At 38.2% G+C, this 20,783-nt stretch overlaps 1 protein-coding gene across 1 annotated transcript in view; it reads right to left on the minus strand.

Annotated features, from left to right (window-relative positions):
• The window catches only part of hspa12b (heat shock protein 12B), a 28,211-nt gene extending 7,428 nt beyond the window's left edge, over positions 1–20,783 (minus strand). Inside the window, exons 1-10 of the mRNA XM_041778955.1 lie at positions 20,743–20,783; positions 20,310–20,636; positions 15,787–15,850; positions 15,361–15,443; positions 14,686–14,810; positions 14,420–14,606; positions 11,038–11,142; positions 10,762–10,878; positions 8,087–8,264; positions 1,925–2,011 (exon numbers count right to left, since the gene is read on the minus strand). Of these exons, the coding sequence (XP_041634889.1) occupies positions 1,925–2,011; positions 8,087–8,264; positions 10,762–10,878; positions 11,038–11,142; positions 14,420–14,606; positions 14,686–14,810; positions 15,361–15,443; positions 15,787–15,832 (928 nt within the window). The 5' untranslated portion in view covers positions 15,833–15,850; positions 20,310–20,636; positions 20,743–20,783. The remainder of the gene's footprint in view (positions 1–1,924; positions 2,012–8,086; positions 8,265–10,761; positions 10,879–11,037; positions 11,143–14,419; positions 14,607–14,685; positions 14,811–15,360; positions 15,444–15,786; positions 15,851–20,309; positions 20,637–20,742) is intronic.

Below are 20,783 nucleotides of genomic sequence, written 5' to 3' on the forward strand. Positions count from 1 at the left end.
AGTGACAAAATGTGACGTAGGAGCACACCTGCGCAGCTCTGCAACATACCAACTGGTAAACGCCGCGGTTTAGGAACAGAGGATTAAATTCTGTGGCCCGTTGGTAGAAGAATGAAAACGTCTTCCTCCTCCTCTCCAAGAGGAGCTTACAGTGCGGCTCTTTGCTCCTGTTTTTATAAAGAAATATGGTCCAGCTGTGATTGAACCGTGGCTACACCAATACTACAGTCGAGCTAACCACTTCACCAGCTCCCATTGTATTCAAAGCTACATACCCTGCCCCCTTTCCCCCATAACTTTTGCAAACTTCTGCTGAGGCAGGTCAGCAGAAGGGCGGAAACATCTTTTCCGCCATTAAAAGCTTTCAATGCTGTTTCCAGCTCTTTGTTGTATAAAAAAATTTAGTCCAGGTATGATAAAACTGCTGCTATATTCAATCGAGCTAACCATGATTGACACAGAGGTTGCTGTCTACACACAATAGAACTAAACCCCCATAGCAACTGCCTCGTTCTCCTCAAATGTCACTGATTGGTCCAAACAGCGTCCAGTTCGCCACATAAGTCTTGAAGCCCTCAATGCAATATGCAATAGTGGGCGGTGCTTAACAAGCGTTTGACAACGCCCACTTTTAAGCTGTCATCCAATCAGATGTTTGGTCTACATCCTTACGTCATCATCACCCATTGATCAACGTCATCACGTCAAGAAACAGGAAGTAAACAGTACGCTGGACTCATTTAAAGAAAACATTTGGGTATACATTTTTTAATATACAGTGCTTAACAAATTTATTAGACCACCTGTCATATTTGTCTCAGAGACCATCCAGCATCATGAAGTGCTTTAATGTGGACTTTTTCATTTTCATGAGCTCTCCATGTTTTACCATTTTGAACAGGAATGAGGAGTTTCAAACTAAATTCACCTTTTTATTCCCAAATTTAAGCCGGCTCACTGGGCTTCTCTGGGAAGTCAGAAATGAATCAAGCATAACATTCAACCACTAAAACTAATTTTTCTGTTCAGGAATGCAAGTAAATAACTATAATTTGACATATTAATCAAGAAATAATAATGTGCTTTACAATTTTTTCAGTTTTTTTGTAAATCAGTAAATTTGAAAATTCATGGATAACAATACTAATTATATTTAAGCATTAAAAATATCATTTGGGTTAAAGAGCTTTAACATATTGGTGTGTAAACCATTGCAGAAACATAAAAAATGATTTTGGTAATTACCAGTGCTGTTAATTTAGGGCAGCTGTGGCATAAACCTTACTTTGGGTGGTGGTCTGATACATTTTTTAAGCACTGTATATGGTTACATTGATGTAATTCTGTTTTTTTAAAGTTGCTGTTATTTCCATGCTGGGCATTCACACATTTCATGCTCGAACATTCATTTTCTTTGTTTTAAACATTGTATTCGCTTCAGGATTACTGGCAGGCTAACCAGCTAGCACCATGAAACAACTGCTTCAAATGAACAGAAATATTTAATGAGTTTTTATCATTTATTTTCAAAAAATCTATTACACCATAGTTTATAATATACCAAATGTAACACACTCACAGATAGATTTATCTGATTTTTAATACTCAATTAATTATTTTTTTTAATCACATTAAATCCATTTGTCAGACACTCGTTGTTCCATTTCGCACTTCTAAGTATTTTTAAGTATTGTTTTATTGGTGGGTTGCAAACTATCTTTTTCGATGCTGTTTTCCTAGTACCCCACAGGTTTGATAAGAAGGGTAAGGCAGCGTTGAGTGGGCAATACCCAACATTGGGCCCCACCCCCTATTGCACACTGCAGTGAGGGGCTTCAGAGGAGAGCTTTGCAAGATGGATTGGGCTGAAGACAGACATGCAAGGTTACGTGTGTGTCTCTCATACACAAACATACAACCTTACCCGTCTGCAGCTCTGACCAAAGCTCTCCAGTTCCACTCTCCACGAGGAAGGTTCTGCTGTGTCTGGATCGTCTCAACTGCTCCCTTGCTGAAACAAACATAAACAAAAGCAAAATATATATAAGAACAAAAAATGTCGAGATAAAAACGATGTTAAAATCAAGGGTCAAAAACCTTTGCCAGTAAGATAAGATCTCTGTTGCACACAAAAATGATTAAATTAGATAAAAATGTCAAGTTGAAGCAAAGGTTAATGGTTATATTATTCACATGGCTCCCTCGTATTAGCTTTTTTTCAACATTTTGGCATCTCTCTATACCAGAAAAAGAGCTTGTTTAAAAAAAAAACAAACAAAAAAACAATATAAATATATAGGTTAGAGGTGTGTCTTCATAGATCTTGTTGGGACTGATGTTGCTGAGGAAGAAGTTGATGTTCTGATCTCTGACAGGCTCCTAGAGGCACATAACAATCTGGAAAAAAAAAGGGCAGAAGTAGTTTTCTCGATCCCCTACCATGCCTCCTCCTTTTCTTGCCAAAATTCGACACAAATTTTCATGAACTATTTCCTGCCAGGGCCCCAAGAGTCATTACCATCTTTCACCACCTCGCTCTGCTTTGCCTTAATTCAAACACTTTCTCTCTTTCAGTATAAACATGCAGCTGGGTCAGACACTTAAGCTGTTCTTTTACTAATGCACAACGCAAACTGGCTGAAACAAACCATAAACATCCTCACTTTCAACCAAATGAAGATGAATGTTCTTAATTTGTGCTTCATATAATCAGGTCTAAACAAGTTTCAGAATGTATGAGGTCACAGATTTACCCAGTGGATTGTATAAAGTCTTTCAGTCTTTCTAAAACATAGAAAAACATACCAGAACTGGGTAATAATGTCTTACATGACTAGAGCAGTTTGTTAAAAATGAAGAATGCTCTTGGATTTCAACTTTCTCTGGTGTTTAACATGAACATGGCCTGACAGGCAGGTTGGGAGAATGGATGGAGGCCAACAAAAGCATAACTCACTCAGACACAGCTGACAGAAATTCACAGTACAAAACAGAAACTCTAACATGTTTCCCTTAGTGGAAGTGAATCCTTAGAATGAAGCAAAATTTAAAAGAAGTTGTAGTGCCATGGTTTTGATAATACAAAATCTTCTGTGGAGTTGCAATAAAAATGTAGACCTGATTCTTTGTTCCTTATTTGTCACTTTTTTTTTTTTTTGCTTTTTTTTTTTTTTGCTTTTGGAATAGTTTTGGTTGGCTGGCCACTCCTGGGACACTTCACTACTGTTCCAAGTTTTCTCCATTTGTGGACAATGGCACTCATCATTTTTTTTGCTGGAGTCCCAAAGCTTTATTTTGGTTTACTCGGGTTATCTCTTTTCTTTGATATGAAATTTTCTGTGATAATCTAAATCATTTAAGTGTTATGTATTTGAAAAATGAATGAATAAATAAATTAAATAAACAAGGAAAGGGGCTATTACACTTTCACAGCTCTTTCAAGCATCAGTCAGTTTCTGTTTCAGTTTTCAGTGGGTCAAAGTTTGGCAGTTTTTATTAAACTCTAGTCTCGTAAAATCTTCTTCTTTCCTCTTTTTTTGGTCTTATTTTTCCACATATTTGATCCTCTTTTTCCACTATTTTAAGTCACATTTTTTCAGCAATTTTTTTGTCTTTTTTGTAATTTTTGTAGTAATTTTTATTCATAATCTGTTTCATCCTTTTTTCCCCATCTTTTTGTTTTATATTTTCCCTCATTTTTTCATCAGATTTTTCAGCATTTTTTCACCATTATTTCGTGAATTTTTTTTTCATGAATTTTTTTTCTTGATTTTATTTTTAACTTTTTTACATCATTAATTTCATCACAATTTTTTTTGTAAATTTTGTCCTATTTTTTCACTTTTCTGTCATTTTTTCATGACTATTCTTTTGGTCATTTTTTCATCTTTTTTGTCTTTTTTTTGGTCTTTTTTGACATTTTTTGGGGATTTTTTTCTTAATTTTCTTGTCATTTTTGTCAATTTATTTGTCAAATTTTTTCATCATTTTTTCATCCTTTAAAATGTATTTAATAATAATTGTAATAATAAAAGGTAAAAGAAGAAGAAAGAAAATAACCATAAACATGACAGATCAAAGTTGGGAACTTAAAGAGCAACAGTGTTCAAATGTCTAGAAAGCAACACTGTATTTTAGTGCAAGTTTACATTACATGATTTATGCATCTATAAGTGTGTGGCTTTGGTGAGGTGATGGTTCACATGAAAATCTGGAAGCCATTTACAAACTATTTGAAAAAGAAGAAAAGAAATTATAGTGTGTATTTGAGTGTGCGTTTGTGTATATATATGTGTGTATTTGTGTGTGTGCATAGTGTGTTAATGACTCCCCTGTGCTATCTTTGGATACAAAATAAGGTGGAAGAAAAGCTAAAGATTGACCACAATGCCCAGTGTGTGTTCTTGTGTGTGTAAATGAGGAAACACTTAATGCCTGTGTGTGTTGTGTACTGTGTTTGCAGAGTCCTTGCAAACTGTACACTGGCAAAAGAAAGTCAGAGGGAACAAATGCTTGTGAGAAAAAGGGGAAAAGCCAAATGAATGTGAGTGAGGGAGAGGGAGAGTGACAAGCCAGGAGGGGGTGAGATCATAGCCTCACTGCACCTTGTTCCAATTACAATATCCTGTGTTCAGTGTGTGTCTGAGTGTACAAATGTTCAAAGTGTGTGTCCATAAATGCAAATGTATATGTGAGTCTGTGCAGGGGATCTTGGATGGCATGTTCCTTTGCAGGAATATGCCCAGTCTAAAATTGCCCTTTTTTCCCTCTCTGCATTTCAGTAGAGTTTTCTTGTTCCTATTCCAAACACAAATGTTTTCAATGCAACTTCAAAGTAGAGTAGCTTGGTTTGTTTAAGATGCTTGTGTGTGAAAGAGTTTCTGGATCTGGAAGTGTTTTTCCCATGAGAAAATTTCCATCTTAAGGTTTTCTTTTCCATTTTTTCATACCAAGAAGAAGAAGAAGAAGAAGAAGAAGAAGAAGAAGAAGAAGAAGAAAATATCCTTTTTAAATTCATCAAGATGAATGTAGTTAAACCCTGTGAAGACTTGATTGTAAATAGATGTGAGCTTGCACATTTATAGTTTTATTGACTACATAAAGAACCTTTCACACTGCAGGCCACACCTACCCATTCACACCAATTCCCAATGTGATAATCAAGGCTGGTATATGATGCCATAAGTAAAACCAGTGTGTTTCTCAAACGGTGTTAACTTACTGTAACACTCTTCACACCGCATTCCAAATGATTATGCAAATTGGATTTTAGTGTCATAAACATTCAAATTTTTGTTTTTCAGTTAAACTCATGGATGGTGTTGTGTCTCAGGGTTCTTTAGATCACTGAAATCAATCTCAGACATCTGTGATGATTAGTTTGCCAGGTGAGCCCAATTAAAGGAAAACTACTTAAGAAGGACATTCCACATTATTAAGCAGGCCACAGGTTTAAAGCAATATGGGAAAGAAAAAGAATCTCTCTGCTGCTGAAAAGCCTCAAATAGTGCAATGCCATGGACAAGGAATGAAAACATTAGATGTTTCAGGAAAACTTAAGCGTGATCATCACACTGTGAAGAAATATGTGGCTGATTCAGAGATCAGACGGGTTTGTGCAGATAAAGGCATAATGAGGAAGGTTTCTGTCAGACAAATTCATCGGATTAAGAGAGCAGATGCTAAAATGTCATTACAAAGCAGCAAACAGGTATTTGAAGCTGCTGGTGCCTCTGGAGTCCCACCAACCTCAAGGTGTAGGATCCTCAAGAGGTTTGCAGTCGTGCATAAACCTACTATTCGTCCACCTCTAACCAATGCTCACAAGCAGAAACTGTTTCAGTGGGCCCAGAAATACATGAAGACTCATTTTCACACAGTGTTGTTTACTGATAAGTGCTGTGCAACCCTGGATGGTCCAGATGGATGGAGTAGTGGATAGTTGGTGGATGGCCACCATGTCCCAACAAGACCATGACGTCAGCAAGGTGGTGAGCCATAATCATGAGGAGAGAGCTGGTAGGCCCCTTTAGGGTCCCTGAAGGTGTGAGAATGACCTCTGCAAAGTATACAGAGGTTCTGACTGACAACTTTCTTCCATGGTACAAAAAGGAGAACCCTGCCTTCTGTAGCAAAATTATCTTCATGCATGACTGTTACGGCCACAGCCGCATTCCCCCCTTTGTGTAACTAATTACTTCTGTGGAGTGTCTGTGCATGTGTGTGTGAGTGGCTTGGGTGCTCTCTAGGCTGATTCCTGACACCTGTGCTGCTGGTGAAGGTGATCGGTGAGCAGCTGCAGCAGAACCAATCAGCCAATGAGAAGCAACACCAATCAGCCCAACCCTCATAAAAGTGTGGACTGCCAGCAGTTGACGCGCAGCTTCACCTTAGTTTTGAGCTTGCCACTGTGCCTCTTTGTGTTTGATTTGTTTAGTGTTTTGAATTTCTGTTAAGATTCTGTTTGAGGCACTCGTTTGATGCACTGGGCCAGGTTGTAGTTTAGTTAGGCACACACTCACATGTAGGTTTTGTTATTTGTTTAGTCACACTAGGTTTAGGGGTGCTGTTCTGTTGTTGTTAGATTTGGTTAGTTAGTGTAGTTAGTTAGGAGTTCTGTTCAGTTTGTATCACCAGTTAGTTAGTTTTAAAACTCTAGTTAGACACTGTTTTATTTGGTTATTAGTTGAACAGCACTCATCGGTCCTTTCATTTTGCCTCACTTTTGTTAAGCACAGTTTTACTTTTGTAATAAATACCTTTAATTTACCAACTACATCTGGTTTTATGTTACTTCCTTTACCCACAACGAGCTGGTCGTAACAATGACAATGCACCATCTCATGCTGCAAAGAATACCTCTATGTCATTGGCTGCTATGGGCATAAAAGGAGAGAAACTCATGGTGTGGCCCCCATCCTCCCCTGACCTCAACCCTATTGAGAACCTTTGGAGCATCCTCAAGCAAAAGATCTACGAGGATGGGAGGCAAATCACATCAAAACAGCAGCTCTGGGTAGCTTTTCTGCCATCATGCAAAGAAATTCAAGCAGAAACTCTCCAAAAACTCACAAGTTCAATGGATGCAAGAATTGTGAAGATGATATCAAAGACGGGCTCCTATGTTACCATGTAACTTTGCCTGTTAGGATGTTATTGATTGAAATAGCTTTTGATTCCCGTAAATATGACCTTCTAATGCTGCAAATTCAACAAATGACCATTTTCATTTCTTTACAACCTATAAAATGGTCCGAAACTCTGTTGTGCAAAATAAATGGATAAGTGCACTTTCTGTTTGATAATAATTTGGAAAAGATAAAAGGCTATTTTGTGTGGGTATGGGTAAGGTGTGCCTTGAGATCTTGGCTTGATCTTAGATGTGCTTTGGGCAAAACAAACAAACAAACAAAAAAACGTTGAGAACCACATGTGTATAAAGTAGGCCTGTCAAAAGATCAAACATGTGATTAATTGGATTTTTAATCCAAAATTGCTAATTATTTGTGATTAATACAATTTTTATTTTGAAAAATTTCACAGCAGTTTGCATTTCTAACTATGTTTTGGAGTCTTTTAAATGAAGTTCTACTGACTACCTACTGAGTCACAGCGTTACTGAAAAAGCTACACACACATAGGCTGAAATACATGCACATACACAAACAGGTTGAAAATGCGCAAATACACACGTCAAGGTGGGGGTCCAAAATCATGTGCTCAAAATTACACTACACATGATTTGATTGTGCAGTTCTGAATGCAGAATGAAGATTTTACACAGAAAGTAACTTTATCGCCCCAGAACACACACAAACACACATGCTAACAGATATACACAAGTGCAAAGTCATCAGACAAAACCACAAGCACTATCTGAGACAGTGCCCACTCTTTATTTTTCTTAACACACACATGTGCAGTCACACACACACACTCAGAGATTTCATCCTTTGTGTAACCCACAATCCCCCAGTGAACTCAAACCACAACATTTCCAGGAACACTGTGGTTTCATGCCTATGCTAATGACAAAGCCCCAAAGACGAAACACAAAAAGTTCTTCTGAACACACTCCCTGTACTACCTTGTCTGAAGCTGGAGTCAAAAGGCCTGGACCCGTCCAGATCCAGACCGTTTGTAAGTGGCTGCAAGCTCAGGTCAATCACCTGGTGGAGGCGGAGCTTACGGCAGTAAATGGACGCAGCTTCAGGTTCCAGAGCAATGAGGAGCTGCTCAGGACAGTCTGGAGACACCAGGCCAGCCTTGAGGAGAGAAAAGACAGCAAGTTGATTTGCAAGTCCTGGACACAACACAAAGACAAAGTACTTTATATTTATTATTTTTTCCTTTTTTTCTGGGGAGGGGAGGTGGGGGCATTCTGAATTTAATGCTTGCAATATGTTCCAAAATCAATTTTAAAAGAGTGATGGGTTAAAAAGATACTGGTAGAGATGTGGATTGTTAAAAACGCCTGAAACATCCCACGGGTAAATGGGATAGTATGAGGACCATCTTAAACTTTGCCATCCCAACTTTTTTTGGAATATGAATTTGCAGTTGGTAATAATCTATTAGGCTTGAAATGTATTGAGAGTGAAGCTGAGGAACAGGAATGATTTGTGTGTGAGAGAGAGAGTGTGGTGTTTGTGTCTGTGTGCGAGTGTGGGTGGGTGAGCAGGGCGGGGGTCTGGACACTACTTCCTGTGTTTGTACGCCGGTCTCCCTCATTGTTCACTCCTGATGACATCATCATCATCAGGAAGTACACACACCCCAAAAGCTCCAAACTGAGAGCCAGCACAGGGTGTGTATATGTCAATGTGTCTGTGAAAGTGTGTGCACGTTAGACGTTTTATGTTTGTAACCCAGTAAGAAAAGGGCAGAGAGAAAATGCTTTGACAGTTCATGTGTGTGTGTGTGTGTGTGTGTGTGTTGGCAAAAATGTAAAAAAAGGGGTGAGAAGAAAAACAAAAGAGCGCGGTATTAAAAATCAAAGGTTGTGCCGTCTGTTCCACAGACTATTGCGTACTAGAGTAGGTCCATTCTCATTATATTATGGTGGGAGAGCTTAGCATGAATGCTGCTGAAGTGCCAGTTTTATCAGAACTTGATGACCGTTCTTTGTTAAAAGAAGAACAAAGAACTGTTTTTCTGTTTTGTCACCACTGTTCCAAGTTTTCTCCATTTGTGGATAATGGCTCTTATCATGCTTCGCTGACCCACAGCCTAAGAAATCACTTTGCTCCCCCCCCTTTTTTTCCCATTTGTTGGGCTGGCTACTCCTGGGAAGGTTCAACACTGTTCCAAGTTTTCTTCATTTGTGAACGATGGCTCTCATTGTGGTTCGCTGGAGAAATGTCTTTGTAACATGTTTTCCAGACAGATAGATGTCAGTGACTTTGTTTCTCATCTGATCTTGAATTTCTTTGGATGGCAGCATCATGTATTGCTTTTTGAGATCTTTTAGCCTGGTATGTTTGGATGGCCTTTTTTCTTAAAAAATATAGTCATCATTTGAAAAATTTACTCTGGTTATTTTTGTCTGAAAATCTGAAAAGTTGTTTGATGAGTTGAAATATTTAAGTGTGACAAATCTGCAGAAAATATCAGAAAGGGGGTAAATACTCACAGCACTGTAGCTGCTGTTAGTTTCAAATCAATTCAGTGGTTTTACAGGTCTAAGGAGGAAAATACTTTTTTTCCAAAGGGGAAATTGGTTTTACAGCTTCATGAAACAGCTGAAATTTAGCCAGATAAAACCCTCAACTGTATTCTTACCCCCCATGATACTTGATGTTAATTCTGGTTGTGCCTTCCTGTGCCTTCTGTCAAACCAGTGTTCTCCATAGAGACCTTTACTCTGCACCTCCAAAATGTATTCAGGGTATCTTTGAGTTAATGTTTGTGCAACATTTAAAGGAAGTCCTTACAACCATTAATAACAGAATCACATTAACAAGCAAGGGAAGAGCACAAAGCCCAACAAGCATACCCTCTGTCCAACAACCTCCAAAATCTAAGCAGTTTATCCAGGAGTCAGCAGACAATTGTTCAAAAGTTAAAAAAAATTCTTCAAAGCATTCTTAGGATATCACTTTCACAACCGCAGGATAAACATGAGGCCCAACGACCTTGACCTTGACCTCCAAAATCTAATCAGCTCTTCCTTGAGCCAGAGTGAAAACAAAATTGATGAAAATGCCTCAAAGCTTTTTTAAAAATATATCACATTCACAAGAATGGACAGAAAACTGAAAACATGATGCGTCTGGGCCCTGACTATCACTGGCATGGTGAAGAAATTAGTCAATTTTTCTGTAAAATAAAAAAAAACAAAAAACATAGACCTCTTTACTCTGATTTTGTCCTACATGTACATGCACTGGTACAGCACCATGCTTTTCTTGGAAAATATAAAAAGCTTTTTCATAAGCATGCTTTTAATCACTTTATTTGACACCTACCTCACTGCAGATGTTTTAGCAGTAATAGCAATATAAACGTAACCAGTGTTGTTACTGATAGACTTGATTGCTTTGGTATTTGTGATATAGAGGACTTGATACATTTCAGATGGTTTCATAGACACCTAAACACTCCTTAGAAGGGCTTTAAACTCAAACATTAAACTTGTTCATTCCCTGCTCATTGCATTTGAACTTGTTTAATATAACATGTAGGTGGATCAATAGATCCAGAGGTTTCCTTAGCTATTTTATCCCTGTTGCGTTACAGATTTGGCTTGTTTGGTACTCCTACCAGGTATGCAGCCTCTCTCATGAATTGTTTGGCAGGTTGTCTCCACACAGCCGGGACAGTGATGACCCATCTGATCTCATCTCCCTCCAGCACTGATGATGACTGGTCCTTCACCTCCTAAAACAGAATCAATCTTACACTTATTGAAAGAGGATTTGGAGATATGAGAGCTCAGGAAGGGAGATTTCATCTCTAATCACAGACTTGCAGTGTAAGAAAGTTAAAAACAGTGTGACGTCTTGTAGCATCATGATTAACTGAGGCTATTGATCGCACCTTAAGAGCATGTTCCCTGAAGAAGTGCAGGGCGTGGGCGAACACCTCGATGGCTCTGACCCTCCGACCATTTACTGCCTCCAGCTCCGTCTCCATGGTGAGGTCCTGCAGCAAACAGTTACAACTGCTGAAACGTGATGCTGAAAGCCTCATACCTTTACTGACTTCAGTAGAATAAAAGGCTCACAAGAAAGTTAAGAAGAAATGGCCAAAGCATCAAATATCAGTATATCATAATTTATTAAACCCCAGTCCTGTTTAAGCTTTAGAAAATACCGGATCTTATACTTTTAATGTTGTCTGGCTCTGTTTAACAGTTATATTAGGGCTGTCAAGATTTATTTGCATAAATCTTTATCAAAACTTAACAAATAGATAAGGTACTTAAATTTGGAATAGTAAGTAGGTAACGTAGGAAACTCATGTTGATGACACAGTAGCACACAGCGAGAGAATGATTCCACATCATATCCCAAAACAGCTGTTGTATTTGATTTTATCACTGAGGTGGGACTTCACCTGGAAAACCTAGTTTGAGATCCATATTCTCATGTTGATATTGCCAGTAAGGAAAATTCATATTTTCCTGCACACCTCTTCAGTAGGCTGTGCAATTAATCAAATTTTAAGATTAAGTCACAATATGTCCGACTGTAGTTTGACAATTGTAGAAACTGCAATATTTCTTTCACCTGAAATGTCTGTTAAAAAATGGTTTCAACCTTTTTTTTTTTTTTTACATCAGGATTGATTTGTGGAGCACACACGGAACCAGTGTTAATTTTGACAGATATTTTTAATTTTAGTCTTAGTCTTTTGACGAAATGTCTTTTAGTTTGTCACATTTTAATCATTTCAAATCTTTTAGTTTTAGTCTAAATTTAGTCCACAGAAACTCAAAACCATTTTAGTCTGGTTTTAGTCCATAAAAAGTCCTCACATTTTAGTCTTTGCTTTGAGTCCAAGCATTTATTTTCTTACCTAAATCTGGTAACAAACCATGGTAGTGTGCTCTGCACCCTACCAAACCTGAGGTCCCTGCTATCTACAGCTTAGAGGCAGAAGAGTTACAGATGCATTGTTTTTTGACAGGATTACCCACAATGGAGAAATATCATGGATTTTTAATGTCTGACAAAAACTAAATTACATTTTAGTGTAGTTTTAGTCATCTCGACAAAAACTGAACTTACTTTTAGTCATTTTTAGTCATCACAGATCTATCTTTGAGTAGTCTTAGTCTAGTTTTTGTCATGAACAAAAGGCTGTCAACGTTTTTAGTCATAGTTTTAGTCGATGAAATTAACACTGCATTGAAAATCACTTTTTTCATGAATAGTTTGCAAAAAACACATTTTTGTAATATTTTTCTTTTTTTTAAAAGATTTATGTTCATGCTTTTTGTGCCTTTATTAGATAGAGGAGGACAATGGATAGAGTCAGAAACAGGGTCAAGAGTTGGGGTGATCCATGCGGTAAAGGGCCTCAGGCTGGATTTGAACCTGGGCCACCCGCATACATGGGGAGCGCCTTTAACCACTAGGCCACCTGCGTCCTAATATTTTTCTTATTTCGAATGAGAATGTCATGAAAAAGATAATTTCCTTTAATACAAAATTCACACTCTATCTGAATATGAATCAGAATATTTGCAGTTAGATATTTTTCAACATTGTTCTGCCTTTGTTTTGGATGATTGCTACAAGGCTTTAAGATGAACAATTAGTTAACTGACTACTGTAGATGAGTGAAAATATGTAATACCATCTAACTCATGCATAATTATAAGTCATCCTAACATATAGATCCAGCCTACAGGGAAGACCAGTTTATGTTTAATCTATCTAATAATTGTATTGATTATCAAATTGAACAATTTATTGCTAGTGTTTTAAAAATTGCAGAAATGGAACTTAAAAAGAAGCTGCATGTCTAATCACAAATAGTGGGCCTACATAAGAAAAAAAATTGCAATTAGATTATTTTCCCAAATCATTCAGCCCTAAAAGCTACTCTGTACTCAGTACTTAAAGTACATTTATAGACCAGTACTTTTACCTCAGTAAATTTTAAGCAGAGTAACTGTACTTTTACTTGAGTTCAATAGTCTGGTACTTTTTCCAACCCTGCTAACTATATTTGTCACCTACTAACTACTTAAGTTTGAGTACCTTATCTATTTGTTAAGTTATGGTTCAGCATTAGTTAACTAGTAGTTAGTCATAATTCATCAACGGTTACTAGTAGTTTGTTACTTATTTGATAGAAATGCTAAGTTACCTAACAACTATTCAAAATTTGTGTGCCATATAATTTTGTCAAGTAATGGTTAATTAAAGGTTATCTAGTACTTTCTTATTCATTAATGTCAATTAGTAGTTTCTCACTCATTTGTTACCTAATAATTATGTAAAATATGTGTACCTTATTGAAGTGTTATCATTTTTTGAATTGCAATTAATCGTATGCTTTATGGTACTTTTCAGCACATTTAAAGGTCATATATTTTACCCCTTTAAAACAAGTTTATATTGGTCTCAGAGGTCCTCAAAAAATGCCTGTGAAGTTTGTTACTGAAAAAACACTCCAGTATTGGATTTTTGCATGTCTAAAACCCCCTCTGTTTCAGCCTTGCTCAGAATGAGCTGTTTCTGTGACTGTTGCTTTAAATGTTACTGAGCTGTCTGACTCCGCCCCTCTCAGAAAATGGATGTGCCCTAATGGATCTGGCTCCCCTCTCAGCTGCCAGCTGAGAGGAGGATCATGAGAGGAGAGAGGGACTTTCTTCTAAGTGGGGAGGGCCAATCCAACTTGGGGGCGGGGCTACCTCCCCACATGACATCATGAGGGGAAAATCTGAGAACGGCTTGTTTCAGCACACATTTTTTGAAAGGTGGAGAAAAGAGGGGGGGATTTTTCTGAGGGGCACATATTTTTGTGAGAAAATCCTGAAAAGTGTATTTTGCATAATATGTCCCCTTTAAGCTGGGCCAACATCATTGGTCATATACTACAAGATCTGGAACAAGCTCTTTATCCTGTGGTTTAAATAATCTACCTATAAAATCAGGTCTGTATGCAAACAGGAAATCAGTTACACTCATTTTAAGATAGTGTAAAAACAAATGTTTTAATTTTAAAATAATGGAATTTATAAATGCTATCAAAAACAATTAATTAGTATTAACTACAGCAAACCTGAGGTTAATTGTATTAAAATTTTATTCATTTGACAGCTCTTAATTAGACACTCCAAGTAGAAGCTTTGAAAGTCTACACCCTGTTAAACCTGATCACTTCTACACCAGATGGGCTTATATTTTAAGATCAAAATGGTTTCTATGCTACTGTTTATAGTTATGTTTGTCATGATTTCTCTTACACTTGTGCTGTGGATCTTCATCTTGAACTTATCAAAGTATAGCCAATGCCGGGCCTCCTCTGGATCCAGGTCATGGTAGAAGTCCCGAGCTGCAAACCCAAAACTGTGGAATCTTAACTCTGGAGTCAGCAGTAGACATGTCGGGCTCTTCTGATTCGCCACCCCAGGGTCGCCACCCTCCCAGCGCCTATACGGATCAGAGGAAGAGGATGTCAGAGAAGAAGATAACTAAGAAAACGATACGGAGTAGAAACACTGACCCTTACTTCATCATGTGTATAGCCTCCGAGTCCTGGGTGAAGCTAAAGGCATAGCCGCTTGATGTGGTCCCAAAGTCAATCGCTACAACAACAGAAAACGGACAGGCCATCCTGGGTCTGACCTCCACCCTCTGAGAGAGAGAGAGAGAGAGAGAGAAAGAGAGTGTGTAATTTGTCCTGATAGGATATAATGACTCCAGCACTCATTCATCTCCTTTTATCTCCTTCCTGTTTCTCATTAGCACAGCTAACATTATTGCAAACTGGCTTCCAGGATAAAATTCTGGCCTACTAATTTTGCATTGTTATTACAAACATAAGCATTTACATAGGAGCTAATGTTAGCTACCATTCCATTTCATTTTCAGTAATAATGTGTTTGTTTTAGGAGAAATGGTGCAGAATTATCAGGTTCACTTTTGTCTTTGCTCTTGGCAAGATGTGGATGGAGGCCATATCTTTTTACCACAGACTGCAGTCTTTATGGGGTGCTTTTCTAAGCCTATGCCTCTTTTTCAGCTCAGAGTATGATATTAAAAGCCGCTAATAAGAGTGAGAAGTGGGTGTGGCTTTACAGGTTGTGTTTAGGAGCTCTATATAAAGAAAATAAATAGTAAGAGAGGAAAAGAGGAAAGGGTGTGTCGGAGTGTCTGTGGTGAATGCGTGTGCTCAGATAGTTACCGGTGAGGGTGAGGGTGTGAGCGGTGTGATGCTGCAGTCATTTCTACCTGTGGCAGGCGACGAGGGGACGGATAAATTCTCACCTGAAAATTTAGAAGAAGAAAGAACAGACAAAAAATGTAACAAGTAGTCGCAGTGATACATTAGACACCCAGTTTTAGAACTTGAAAAAGTACCACACATGAAAAGAAAACTCCTTCTGTGGGAGTTGAGCTGTGAACACTTTTGACCTAAAGATTCCTCAGGATTGATTTTAAGATGAACTGGAACGACTGGACGGTCGCACTGGAATTTAATGTGAGTAATATTCCCAAGTGGGAGCAAAACATGGAAAGGTCACTGTGAGCAGGCTCCAAAAGATAAAGACAGGAGGAAGTGAGTCATGGTTGCCATGGTAACGAAGCATGTGTATAAACTGTATCTTACCGGGTATCTGCAAGCTGTTGGTGTCTGGCTGCACCACGTCAGCCATCTTTACAGGAGCCAGGGTCTGCAGAAAAATCCAATATGATTAAAACAGAACGATTAGGCAGAATAAAAATCGACTTTATAAAATCAGTTTTGTCATGTATTACCAAAATATCATCGCAGCTGCGAGAAGGGAGGTTAATTTGTATTGAATTGAATTGATTCAATAGGGAAATAATAGACATACAAAAATAATACTAAAGAATATGTGCTCTAGATAATAGAGCAATAATAATAATAATAATAATAATAATAACAATAATGATATATCATAAGTATTCACCCCTTTGTCTGTATTACCTTTTTATTTGCTTTATAAATCAATCATGGTAAAAAATAAAATAAAATACAAAAATTGTCTTAATAATTCTGGTTGGATTGAGGTCTGGGCTATGACTCAGACACTCCAGAACATTTACATTGTTGTCTTTAAACATTTCTGTCTAGCTTTTGCTGTATGCTTCATGTTGTTTTGCAAAGACTAAATCGACTCCCAAGCTGTAATTCTCCTGAAGACTGAATCAGATTGTCCTACAGGATTTTCCTATAATTTGCAGCATTCATTTTACCCTCTACATTTACAAGCCTTCCAGGTCTGGCTGCCAAGAGGCATCCCCACGGCATGATGCTGCCACCACCATGCTTCACAGTTGGAATGGTGTGTTTGTGGTGACGTGCAGAGTTTGGCGCCCACCAAACATAGTGTCTGGTCTGACGCACCAGAATCATCATTTTTGGTCTCACCAGACCAAAGAACTTTCTCCCACATGCCTTTTAGCGAACTCTTGTCAAGATTTGATATGAGTTGTCTTAGAATAAAATAGAATAGAATAGAATAGAATAGAATAGAATAGAATAGATGTTTATTGCCATTTGCACAGGTACGGGACAGTACAGGTACAATAGAATTTTTGTGCATTGCTTCTTGAGTCAGCTCTACAAATGACTGAAAAGTAGAAAAATTTAAAACTATAGAATATAACAATATAAACAATAAGACTTGTGATATAAATAAAGTTGTATTACCAGAATACACAAAGGAGTGTACATAGTACACAAGAGCACCCTTATGAATATGAAAAATAAGAGAGTAAATAAATAGGATAAAATAAAATAAAAAGAAAGAAAGGTAAGATAGATAAAATAACACGGCTGTAAAAAAAAAAAAAAAAAAAAAAAAATCCAAGATTTCTACATCATCAACAGTGGCTTTCTCTTTGCCACTCTGCCCAAGAACCTAGACAACAGTTGTAAGCAGAGTCTCTCCCATCTTAACTGCTGAAGCTTGTAACTCCTTCAGAGTACTCATAGGAGTCTTGGTGGTCTCTCTCACTAGTCCCCTTCTTGCACGGCCACTTGGTTTATGAGGACAGCCTGATTTAGGCAGATTTAAGCATGTGCCATATTCCTTCTATTTTTCTTATGATGAATTCAACTGAGCTCTGGGGGATGTTCAGTGCCTTGTAAATTTTTCATATCCATCCCCTTACTTATTCTTTACAATAATATTTCTCTGAGTTGCTTGGGGTGTTCTTTTGTCTTCATGGTGTAATGGTAGCCAGGGATACTGATCAACCAGTCTGGACGTTCCAGACAAGGATGCCTGGAAGACACATTCACTGCACTCAGGTGATCCCAATTTTACTAAACAAGAGACAGGAAGTGATGCAATGCACTCACTGTACATCAGCATGTTAGCTATATCGGTGGATGGGGACCTGAGGGGAACCAACTTGAAGTTTAAAAAAAACTCAATTTTTGGGTTTTATACAAACTCTATACATTTTTATGATGTTGTCATGCTTCTAGTTTCGACCCAGTACACCCAAGAAGTCCTCTGAGAGGTATGAATGACAACTGGAGCAACAGGGAGGTTTGCAAATTGAGACAGACAGACAGACAGACAGCTCTTCAATTATGATAGTAAGATGTGAGACTTCTGTTGAATTAGAATTTGTCTAGGCTGGTCGAAGGGGAAGTGGTGTATGGAAAATGTCTATAATTCCCCAAAAATGGTGAGTGTTAACCAATGTGTGCTTCTATTTCTTTTGTTTTTTGTAATCAGTCACTTTGTACATCCAGCAAACTAAACACACGTGCAATGAAAAAAACATATTTGTGTGTGTACTCTTAAAGGTGTGAGCATGTGTGTAACTGAGAAAACAAAAAAAAATCAAGAACATGTACAGTCATGGACAAAAGTGTTGGCACCCCTGGAATTTTTCCAGAAAATACACCATTTCTCCCAGAAATTCTTGCAATTACAAATATTTTTGGTATATATGTGTTTATTTCCTTTATGTGCATGGGAACAACACAAAAATCAGGAGAAAAAAAGACAAAATTGACACAATTTTACAACAAACTCAAACTCAAAAAATGGGCCGGACAAAATTGTTGGCACCCTGAACTTAATATTTGGTTGCACATCCTTGGAAAAAAATAACTGAAACTAATCACTTCCTTTAACCATCAACAAGCTTCTTACACCTCTGTAACTGGAATTTTGGACCACTCTCCTTTTGCAGACTGCTCCAGATTTCTCAGATTTGAAGGGTGCTTCTTGCAACAACAATTTTAAGATCTCTTCATAGGTCTTCAATGGAATTTAGATCTGGACTCATTGCTGGCCACTTCAGAACTCTCCAGCGTTTTGTCTCCAACCATTTCTTAGTGCTTTTTGAGGTATGTTTGGGGTCATTGTCCTGCTAGAACACCCATGACCTCTGATGCAAATCTAGCTTTCTGACACTAGTCCTTACATTGCGGACCAAAACTTTTTGATAGTCTTCAGATTTCATGATTCCTTGCACACAGTCAAGGCACCCAGTGCCAGAGGCAGCAAAACAACCCCAAAACATCCTTGAATCTCCACCATGTTTGACTGTAGGTGCTGTGTTTTTTCTTTGTAGGCCTCACTCTGTTTTCTGTAAATGGTAGAATGACCTGCTTTTCCAAAAAGCTCTACCTTAGTCTTATCTGTCCACAAAATGTTCTCCCAGAAGGATTGAGGCTTACTCAGGTACATTTTGCAAACTCCAATCTGGCTTTTTATGTCTCTTCGTCAGCAGTGGGGTTCTCCTCTGTCACCTGCCATAGTGCGTCATCTCATTCAGATTATGACGTATAGTCCGAGCTGACACTTTTGCACCCTGAGTCTGCAGGACAGCCTGAATTTGTGTGGAAGTTGACTGAGGATGTTTATCCACCATTCCAACTATCCTGCGTTGCATTCTTTTGTCAATTTTTCTCTTCTGTCCACGTCCAGGGAGATTAGCCACAGTGCCATGGGTTATAAACTTCTTGATTATATTACGCACAGTGGACAGAGGAATTTCTAGATTTCTGGAGATGGTCTTGAAACCTTGAGATTGTTCATATTTTTCTACAATTTTGCTTCCCAAGTCCTCAGACAATTCTTGGCTCTTCTTTCTCTTCTCCATGCTTGGTGTGACACACAGGCACACAACACAAAGGTTGAGTCAACTTTTATACATTCTAACTGGCTTCAGGTGTGATTTCTAGATTGCCAGCACCTGTTACTGCCACAGGTGAGTTTAAATGAGCATCACATGCTTGAGATAAAATGACTTACCCATAGTTTTAAAAGGGTGCCAATAATTTTTCCAGCCCATTTTTTGAGTTTTGTGTAAAATTGTGTCAATTTTGTCTTTTTTCTTTGGATTTTTGTGTTGCTCCAATGCACATGAAGGAAATAAAAACATGTATACCAAAAAAATTTGTAATTGCAAGAATTTCTGGGAGAAATGGTGTATTTTCTGGAAAAATTCCAGGGGTTCCAATACTTTTGTCCATGACTGTAAGTTCAATTTTTTCCTTGCATGCAACATCTGCATGTATTTACTGTGGCTGTGCTTGAAACATTTGAGCATAATGTTCACATCCCTGCCTCTCTTTACTAATGCCTGTCTTTGCAATTTGATGATAAAACCAGATAGAGGGTGAAACTACACATCCTTCCCCGCTCAATCCCCCATGCACATACCTTTTATTTTCCTCTCTCTGCTTTTTTTACTCTCATGCCATCATTTCTCTACGCTCAATGTAAAGTGATTTACAAATCCCCCACCCCTCACGTCTTTTCTTCTCTCTTTCTTTCTTGAAGGCAAATCAAGCAGGGGATCAGCAGAGCAAACAACCCTACCTCCAGAGACGTTACATTCAGGGCATATTGTGCAACACACTCTACTTTTATGCACCATTAACAGAAGAAATGTGACTTTGAAACTTGTGGAGAAATGAAATCTTGTAAACATTGTTGGCTGAAGGCAGAACTGACTACAGCACAGCTTTAATGTAAAACAGCATAGCTACAAAATAGCAAAAAAGCAAAAACCAAGTTCTACATTACATCTCTGAACTATGCTTTTGTTTCACTCAGCACAATAGACATGCATTCATCCTAAAAAAAACAATGCTGCACCTCATCATCAACTTTAAGTACAATTTTATTCTCTTACCTCTTCAGTGCTGTGGCAAAAGCTCACTCTGGACTTGATTTCTCACCAAAAGAATCCCCAAACTCTTGATTTTAGCCTTCACTAAGGGAGATGGGCAGAGGAAGCGCCAGAGGAAAAAGGATGCTTTTCTAGAAATCTTTTGTTAAAAATGCAAGCTTTCTAGGTGACTCTCAGGGAGAGTGGATACTCTACTCATGAAATCTCACTCAAGATGTAACAAAATTAGGCAAATGCAACCTTCTGTCTTTGTCACAGCTTTTCCCTGTGAGGTTCCCACTTGGATTTACCCTCTGTCTCTTGTGCAGCTGAGCTCACCGCCTCTCTGCTCTGCAAAAGAATGTCAGAAAATAGTGGTGACACACACACACGCAGAGCAGTTGCAGGAGTGGGAGGGCTGTGACAGCACATGCGGGGGGAATGCTGGGGGATTTACCTCATTGGGAAGTTGCTGTGAGGGTGGAGTATTCCTGAGCA

The sequence above is a fragment of the Cheilinus undulatus genome, linkage group 22, assembly GCF_018320785.1.
Source record: "Cheilinus undulatus linkage group 22, ASM1832078v1, whole genome shotgun sequence".
NCBI classification, from domain to species: Eukaryota; Metazoa; Chordata; class Actinopteri; order Labriformes; family Labridae; genus Cheilinus; species Cheilinus undulatus.